At 45.3% G+C, this 9,675-nt stretch overlaps 1 protein-coding gene across 1 annotated transcript; it reads right to left on the reverse strand.

Moving 5' to 3' along the window:
• Window positions 1-699: 699 nt before the first annotated feature.
• Window positions 700-3,723, reverse strand: LOC136392264 (leucine-rich repeat-containing protein 37A-like). The gene has a single exon (XM_066364333.1). It carries the CDS (start codon window positions 3,721-3,723, stop codon window positions 700-702), a length of 3,024 nt encoding a protein of 1,007 aa, XP_066220430.1.
• Between the last annotated feature and the right edge of the window lie 5,952 nt (window positions 3,724-9,675).

Raw genomic sequence — 9,675 nt, forward strand, 5'->3', positions numbered from 1 at the left:
GAGTGTGGGATCAGAGACATGACCCCATAGTCACTGGCTTGAGCCTAAAGGTTGCTGGATTGAGGAAGGAGTTACTTACTCTGGTGCAGACCCCCAGTCAAGGTACATATGAGAAAGCAACCAATAAACAACTAAGGAGACTAAGGAGCTGCAACGAAGAACTGATGTTTCTCATTTTTTTCCTTCATGTCTGTCTGTCCCTATTTGCTTTCTCTCTGTTTCTCTTTCTCTGTAATGAAAGAAAGAAAGAAAGAAAGAAAGAAAGAAAGAAAGAAAGAAAGAAAGAAAGAAAGAAAGAAAGAATCCCAACACTAATGAATGACATTCTTGGGTTTAAACCCAGTCACTCTGGCTCTAGAATCTACTCTTAACCACTATGTTGTATCACCACCAGTGAGATGGGGAGGGGCCACATTGCTGTAAAGGGGATGGAGCAAAAGTGGGAGAGTGGAGGTTAAGGAATCAAGTGCTGGGCTAAAAAGATGAATAAGGAAAAATAATATGGGCAATTACAAGGAAAAGACTAGTAAAGAGGGGAACAATAGTAAGAAGGGGAATGAAGATAAGGATAGTTGACAGACAAAAGAAAAGCCACATCAGTCAAGCTGAACTGGGGAAGATGTGGGGAGCTCAGGACAACCTCAGGAAAAGGCTGCCTTGTGTGGCAGGATGCAGAGAACAAACGAGGACAGGGGAGTCTTACAAGGTGGTGAAGGTGTCATTGTCGGTGCTGGGCTGCAGCACAGGCACGCTGCGGAGCCTCTGCTTTGGGCCGCGAGCCACACAGGACAGCGTCTCATTTCTGCAGGAGCAGAGCTGACACACGCTCCTGGTGGCTTTGTTTTCAGTCATAGGAGGAACTCGTTCAGATGGTCCTGGTTGTAGAGACTTGGTACCTTCCATGACCCCAGGCAAGGTTGGCTGCCGACTCTGAACAGACCCCAGATATGAAAGTGCCACCTCAGGGTGTTCTGGAGGAGCTGTAGTCTGCTGCAGGGCTGCAGGTTGTTCAGCCTCCCCAGTTGGTTGTGGGGTGATGGTGAACCCCAGGTCCACGGACTGGACTGTGACCTGAGAAGAAGGTGACTGCTGAGCCTGAGCAGGACCTGCATGGGGAAGTGTCACCTCAGGGTGCTCTGGAGGAACAGTAGTCTGCTGAACAGTGGTAGGTTGTTCAGCTTTCTCAAAAGGTTGTGGGGTGATGGTGAGCTCCGAGCCCACAGACTGGTCTGTGACCTGAGGAGCGGTTGCCTGCTCAGCCTCAGCAGACTCTCGATGGGGAGTTGTCACCTCAAGGTGGCCTGGAGGAGCTGTAGTCTGCTGCAGGTCTGTAGGTTGTTGAGCCTCCTCCATAGGTTGTGGGGAGATGGTGAGCCCCAGGTCCATGGACTGGTCTGTGATCAAAGGAGCAGGTGACTGCTCAACCTGAGCAGACTCTCGATGGGGAGCTGTCACCTCAGGGTGCTCTGGAGGAGCTGTAGTGTGCTGAACAGTGGTAGGTTGTTCAGCCTCCTTGGTACTTTGTGGGGAGATGGTGAGCCCCAGGTCCATGGACTGGTCTGTGATCAAAGGAGCAGGTGACTGCTGAGCCTGAGCAAACTCTCGATGGGGAGCTGTCACCTCAGGGTGCTCTGGAGGAGCTGTAGTCTGCTGCAGGGCTGCAGGGTGTTCAGCCTCCTTGGTGCTTTGTGGGGAGATGGTGAGCCCCAGGTCCATGGACTGGTCTGTGATCAAAGGAGCAGGTGACTGCTGAGCCTGAGCAGACTCTCGATGGGGAGCTGTCACCTCAGGGTGCTCTGGAGGAGCTGTAGTCTGCTGCAGGGCTGCAGGGTGTTCAGCCTCCTTGGTACTTTGTGGGGAGATGGTGAGCCCCAGGTCCATGGACGGGTCTGTGATCAAAGGAGCAGGTGACTGCTCAACCTGAGCAGACTCTTGATGGGGAGCTGTCACCTCAGGGTGCTCTGGAGGAGCTGTAGTCTGCTGAACAGTGGTAGGTTGTTCGGCCTCCTTGGTGCTTTGTGGGGAGATGGTGAGCCCCAGGTCCATGGACTGATCTGTGATCAAAGGAGCAGGTAACTGTTCAGCCTGAGCAGACTCTCGATGGGGAGCTCTCACCTCAGGGTGTTCTGGAGGAGCTGTAGTCTGCTGAATGGTGGTAGGTTGTTCAGCCTCCTTGGTAGGTTGTGGGGAGATGGTGAGCCCCAGGTCCATGGACTGGTCTGTGATCAAAGGAGCAGGTGACTGCTGAGCCTGAGCAGACTCTCGATGGGGAGCTGTCACCTCAGGGTGCTCTGGAGGAGCTGTAGTCTGCTGAACAGTGGTAGGTTGTTCAGCCTCCTTGGTAGGTTGTGGGGAGATGGTGAGCCCCAGGTCCATGGACTGGTCTGTGATCAAAGGAGCAGGTGACTGCTCAACCTGAGCAGACTCTCGATGGGGAGCTGTCACCTCAGGGTGCTCTGGAGGAGCTGTAGTCTGCTGCAGGGCTGCAGGGTGTTCAGCCTCCTTGGTGCTTTGTGAGGAGATGGTGAGCCCCAGGTCCATGGACTGGTCTGTGATCAAAGGAGCAGGTGACTGCTGAGCCTGAGCAGACTCTCGATGGGGAGCTGTCACCTCAGGGTGCTCTGGAGGAGCTGTAGTCTGCTGTAGGGTGGTAGGTTGTTCAGCCTCCTCCATTGGATGTGGGGTGACTGTGAGCCCCAAGTCCATGGACTGATCTGTGATCAAAGGAGCAGGTGACTGCTCAGCCTGAGCAGACTCTCGATGGGGAGCTCTCACCTCAGGGTGTTCTGGAGGAGCTGTAGTCTGCTGAACAGTGGTAGGTTGTTCAGCCTCCTCCATTGGATGTGGGGTGACTGTGAGCCCCAAGTCCATGGACTGATCTGTGATCAAAGGAGCAGGTGACTGCTCAGCCTGAGCAGACTCTTGATGGGGAGCTGTCACCTCAGGTATCTCTGGAGACTCTGTAGTCTGCTGTAGGGCTGCAGGTTGTTCAGCCTCCTCCATTGGACGTGGGGTGACTGTGAGCCCCAGGTCCATGGACTGATCTGTGATCAAAGGAGCAGGTGACTGCTCAGCCTGAGCAGACTCTTGATGGGGAGCTGTCACCTCAGGGATCTCTGGAGACTCTGTAGTCTGCTGTAGGGTGGCAGGTTGTTCAGCCTCCTCCATTGGACGTGGGGTGATGGTGAGCCCCAGGTCCACGGACTCAACTGCAATTTCAGGAGTAGTTGGCTGCTGAGCCTGAACGGGCTCTGGATGGTGGAGAGTCACCTCAGGGATCTCTGGAGGCTGAGTGGGCCCCTCTTCATTACCTGAAGAAAGCTCTGCACTGGCAAAGTGCCCTTGGAGTAGAGCTGAGCCCTTCTTTGGAGGCACTTGTATAGCCTCCTCTTTTATAACAAATGTTTTTTCCTTCTGAGGGACTTCCAGTTGCTGAGCTGGGTCTTCCTGGAGGGTTGGAGAAATTTCTACTTCCCCAGGGGCCTCTGTCTGCAGAGCTGAGGCTTCTTGTTGGGAGGGAAATTCAGCCTCTCTAGGAGCATATGAGGGCTCTTCAGCGAGATTGTGTTGATCCTGAGGCCAGGGTTCGGTGAGCCCCCAGGTGGTAGGGATCAGTAGGTTAGGGTCCAGGGTCCGCTCTGCAAGCTGGTGAGCCTGGACCAGGAGCCACAACAGCTGCCACATAAGTAGGAGCCGTGGGGCCCAGAAGTGCATCCCGGACATGACGTTCGGGACACAGAGAGCGATTCACACAATTGGGACACGGAACGTGACCCAGACAAGTAGTTCACAGTATGTGACCTAAGTAAATGAGGTACCAGTACCATGCACTGAGATAAAGTGAAAAATTGACACCGGTGTCACAACTAGTCACCATGTCACAACTGGCAGCCGTGTCATAATTGGCAGCCATGTCACGCATGTGCCCCTTAGCAACCAAGCACCCACCTCCTCTGGTCCCAGCCTTTCTTTATAGAACCTTTGTTAGTTTGGGACTGAGATTGACTGCAGAATAGCAAACTATTCTCCCAGAATCACCGGAAACCAAGAAGTCCTTTTCCCCTGCAGAGGGCACAGCTAACTCCCACTGGGTCTCCCCTGAGCCCTCACAGCGAGGCCAGATGAGAAACTGCAGTAGTTCTGGGAGAAGTGAGATCCCCAGGAGAGTGAAGTAGGGTAATATTTAAGGTGCAGGAGAAGAGGAATGCCTTGGACATTTCTAAAAGAGTATTATAATTTCTTGTCTTAATAATTGTTTTTATGAAATCATAAAACATATGCTCATTTTAAGAATGTTAGATAATTTTAAAAAGTAAGAAAATAAGTCCCATGTAATCTTATCAGCTATTTAACATATTTCTTTTTCTGATAACATTCACAAAACAGGTATATATCTTTCTGTGCAAAATATTGTTAAAGTGGCCCTGGCCGGTTGGCTCAGTGGTAGAGCATCGGCCTGGCGTGCAGAAGTCCCGGGTTCGATTCCCAGCCAGGGCACACAGGAGAAGCGCCCATCTGCTTCTCCACCCCCTCTCCTTCCTCTCTGTCTCTCTCTTCCCCTCCCGCAGCTGAGGCTCCATTGGAGCAAAGATGGCCCGGGCACTGGGGATGGCTCCTTGGCCTCTGCCCCAGGCGCTAGAGTGGCTCTGGTTGCAACAGCGCAACGCCCCAGAGGGGCAGAGCATTGCTCCCTGGTGGGCAGAGCGTCGCCCCCTGGTGGGCGTGCCGGGTGGATCCCGGTCGGGCGCATGCGTGAGTCTGTCTGACTGTCTCTCCCCGTTTCCAGCTTCAGAAAAATACAAAAAAAAAAAAAAATATATATATATATATATTGTTAAAGAGTAGTTATACCTGCCTGACCAGGCAGTGGCGCAGTGGATAGAGCATCGGACTGGGATGCGGAAGACCCATCTTCCGAGGGTTTGAGACCCCGAGGTTGCCAGCTTGAGCGTGGGCTCATCTGGTTTGAGCAAAGCTCACCAGCTTGGACCCAAGGTCGCTGGCTCGAGCAAGGGGTTACTTGGTCTGCTGTAGCCCCATGGTCAAGGCGCTTATGAGAAAGCAATCAATGAACAACTAAGGTGTCTCAACGAAAAACTAATGATTGATGCTTCTCATCTCTCTCCGTTCCTGTCTGTCTGTCCCTATCTATTCCTCTCTCTGACTCTCTCTCTGTCTGTGAAAAAAAAAGAAAGAGTAGTTATATCTGGTAATTACCTACATTGTGGTTCTAACAGGAACAAAGCCTATTGGGAAACTAAAGAGTCAGGGACTCGGAAGAAGGTGTGAGGATGTGTTACAAAACTCCAGGTGAATGTCAAGTATGGTTTCCCTCACCCTCAGGTTAGCTCAGCAAGAGAACAGTGATGTGTTCTGGGGACTAGCAGAGCCTTTTGCTCGCCAATCCTTACCTCACTTAGAAAGTGCGCATTACTGGAACAGGAGACCTCAGTTCTGGATTACTGTAATAATCAAATGGTTGCAAAGAGCAGAAGAAGGCCTTGGCTCCACATTTTATATGATTTTTAAACAAACATATTGATATATAATTTAATGCATTATTTTTTCCAGATTTCCTTAGTTTTAACCTAATACTCTTTTTCTGTTCCATAATCTCATCAGGAATATCACCATGTCTCCTTAGAACTCCTTTTGCTGTGACAGTTTCTCAGCCTTTCCTTTTCTTTAAGGATCCTGACAGTTTTGAGGATGACTCGATTGGCAGTGATAACACATGCATTTCTATGTAACTTTTACCAATTTGTCAGGAAAAAGTTCTAGTAGGAGGTTGGTGGAAGGCTATGCAGAGAACAATATGTGAAAATGTCATCTCAGTCATTTAAAAGCTAGAGTATGAGTGGGAATCAGTAGAGGGAAAGAACTCTCCTTTCTGACAAAACAGAGTGAACAGCTAAGGAATCTGACTTGAACTTGTGAATGTGAATTTATGTATCACCTGAGACTATGTGCTTCTGATCTATTATTGGATTCATAATCACAAGGCAGACACCAGACTCATGATATTTATTAATATAAGTAGAAAAATGACATTTCACGTAGACGTCTATAACATATTGAAACTACAATTGGAACCGCTGTTTCTGTAACAAGTAATGAGGTAACAAAATAAAAGGTTGTCAGGGTTGAGTTTTGAGAATTTTTATAGAGGAAAATTTCATTTACAAGGTGGTTGAGCAAAAATTGGTCAAAATTAGAATGTAATGTCTTAGATGAAAATGAACAGGTTAATGAATATGGATGAAACGTGTGAAAGGATGTAGAGTGAGTCCGATACATGATAGCAGAACATGGAGTTAAGGAGAAGTAAAAGGTGGCACTCTCAGAAGGCACTCATATTGAATAAGAGTATTTTTTTTATATAAGTAATGCTAGCTAGAAAATAGTACTGAGCAGACTGAAGAATGCTATATCTTACATCAATACAATGCTAACATTTGAATATGAATCTTTAAATATGTATGTGTGTGTGTGCAAGTGTGTAGAGAGATACAATTTTATTGAAGCTTAAAAACAAAACCTAAATACATTTCAACAATAAAATATTTAATATAGTTTTGTGGATAACAGATTAAAACAATTTAATAAAATAAATAAGTATATTGGATAATATAGATTAAAATTTTTATGTTATGTTTCATGGTAGGTTATAGATGCTCCCATAAATAGGTGATAAGTATGTCAGTAGTACTATTATGAATTAAGAGTATTGTTACCAGCCCTGGCAGCGATAGAGCATCAGCCTGGCGTGTGGAAGTCCTGGGTTCGATTCTCGGCCAGGGCACACAGGAGAAGCGCCCATCTGCTTCTCCACTCTCCCCCCTCTCCTTCCTCTCTGTCTCTCTCATCCCCTTCTGCAGCCAAGGCTCCACTGGAGCAAAGTTGGCGTGGGCACTGAGGATCGCTCCACGGCCTTAGCCTCAGGCGCTAGAATAGCTCTGATTGCAGCAGAACAGATGCCTCAGAGGGGCAGAGCATCACCCCCCAGTGGGCATGCCGGGTGGATCTCGGTCAAGTGCAAGTGTGAGTCTGTCTGCCTGCACCCCCCACTTCTAACTTCAGAAAAAATACAAAGAAAACCCAGAAAAGAGTATTGTTACTACCTGAATTTTAGATATCCTTTGCAATTATTTTTGAGTTGAAATTAAATCATTTTATAAACAAAGTATAGTATTTTCGTGGACATTTTTATCTTACAGATGATTATTCATATAATAGCAGGTGCTGATCTCATACCAGTCTGTATTCTAAACACGTTTGTGTATTATCAAATTTAATTTTCAGCACAACCCTGTGAGTTAGACACTATTATCCTCTGCATTTTACATATGAAAAAAAAAAAGAGACCTAGAGAAGGTTAGCAACTTACCCAACCTAAAAGAACTAGTAACTGAGGGATCCAGATTTAAATCCAGGTGGGATAATTCTAGAACTTGTCACTTAACCACTAAGCTATAGATGTCACCCTGCAGATATGTTTTAACCCAATATGTGTCAATTCCATTAACTTTTTTTTATAGAAAAACAAATGTAAGCTATTTAGAGATCAGTTTCTACATACAAATTTATTTTGGTCATTTCGCATGGTTTAAAGTGACAGCTTTCAAATAAATGAATACTAATTTAACTGATCTGTGGTGATTTATTTTGCACAACTCACACATGAACACACTTTAAATGTCTTTACAGATTGCTAGAGAAGTTAAGAAAAGTAAAGCAAAACAAAATTAACATTCAGTCTGTGCAGTATTGTTTGTGAAAGGCATTAAATGAATTTGACAAATCAGTCATGTAGTCATGTAGCAAACTGAAACTTCTAGATTTCTCTTGGGTAATGGTACCCACAAAGGAAGTGTTTGTATTATTTATTCTGTATTGAATGAAAATAGTGGTATAAAATGTAGAATTACTCTTTGTATTTCTTTTATTCTTATTTTTATTTAGGTTCACTTATTCATTAAAAGACTAATTCTTTTTCTCTTTCTCTTCTTTCTGGATTGTTTTGTAATGTTTACCTTAACTCTAGTTAAAGAGAGAAACTAAACAGACTGGATATATCAAGAAGATATTTAAATTCTACTTAGCTGGAGTATTTAGGTATATTAAACTATACCTTATTTTTGTTTTATTTAATCTTATACTTTAATTAAGAAGCTTGGATATTTCACAACACACACACACTCACACACACTGGTATATCACTAAAAGTAATTACTCAGTATTTTACATGTATTTACAAAAGGCATTTATAATACAGTATTACATAATAAGTGCCAAGAACTTTGCAAATATTACTAGTAAAATATCACATTATACTTCTTCCTCTAGAGAATGACATTCATCTTACTCTTTGTAGGATTGCTATAAGAAGTAAATAAGATACTAAAGGTAAAATATTTATCCATTGTCTAGATATAGTAATCTCTCTAAAAAAAAGTTTGTACAAGTATTTTTATTAGGCAAGCCATGCTTTGCTAACTAGGAGATTCCATTATAGTATTTGTTGATTTCTTGAATCTCATAAAACTTTTCAGTTATAATAGTTTTGATAAGAATGAATTCTATTGTTTTGTTTGTTTGTTTGTTTTTTGCAAACTGCTCCAATGGAGCCTTAGCTGTGGGAGGGGAAGAGAGAGACAGAGAGGAAGGAGAGGGGGAGGGGCGGAGAAGCAGATGGGCGCCCCCCCCCCCTCGTGCACCCTGGCTGGGAATCGAACCCGGGACTCCCGCACGTCAGGCCGACCTTCCACCACTGAGCCAGGGCAGAATATTTCTCTTTTGAAAAACTCAAACCTGTGTTTTCCTTCATCAGGTCACCTCTCTTGGGGCATATAACAGCTTCCACTAAAAGTTGTCCAAAGCCTGAGAGCTAGCTGGGTGCTGGACTGGAGTGACAGTTCTTCACAACATATGAATGGGCCCCACCAACCTCTCTTAGCTTTGAAAGTTCTTTGAGATAAGCATTATTAAGATGGTAACCCCATATCCAGGAAATCTGGCAATATCTGCTGTGTCCCACTGCCCAATACTCAAAAGACCCTCATTCACTTTCTCATCTCAATGCTACGTCATAGCATGATAGTTGTGGTAACATTTCAAGTAACACTAGGGATCACACCTAAGAGAACCGCCCTTTGGGCAGCTACCATTCCAGATCAACTGAGGTGCCTGCCAGCAGCCTTGAACCCTTTCCCTTAGCTGCCACATCTGCTGGGAGCTGATGACATACTCTCTTCATTTACAGTTCCTGACCCTGACAAGTTTATTTTTCAATAAGGTGTAAGGTCTATTAGGATTATAATAACCCTAAAAGATATGAATGCATATGTGGAAGGGTGGTGTCAAGAAAAGACAACATTCATCTGGGAATATGGAAGCTATATGACTGGATGGGAGAAAATAATGATAATGATAATAGTAATAAACATCACATCATGAACTATTCCTTTTTATTTTAAATTATCCTTTTTCTTCAGGGACATATACTTTTGATCCTACAATCTGATGTTGCTTTTTAGATAGCTATTAGTCACTGAGTATTTAGTACCTGGGATCCACCCTAGCAAAGAGCTGTGCAGGTGTAACACAGTGAGTGCCCTAAAGGAGCTTACCTACATAACTGGCAAAAGTTGTACGTTCATTCCACACAAGAAAATG

Source organism: Saccopteryx leptura, chromosome 2 (assembly GCF_036850995.1).
Source record: "Saccopteryx leptura isolate mSacLep1 chromosome 2, mSacLep1_pri_phased_curated, whole genome shotgun sequence".
NCBI lineage: Eukaryota > Metazoa > Chordata > Mammalia > Chiroptera > Emballonuridae > Saccopteryx > Saccopteryx leptura.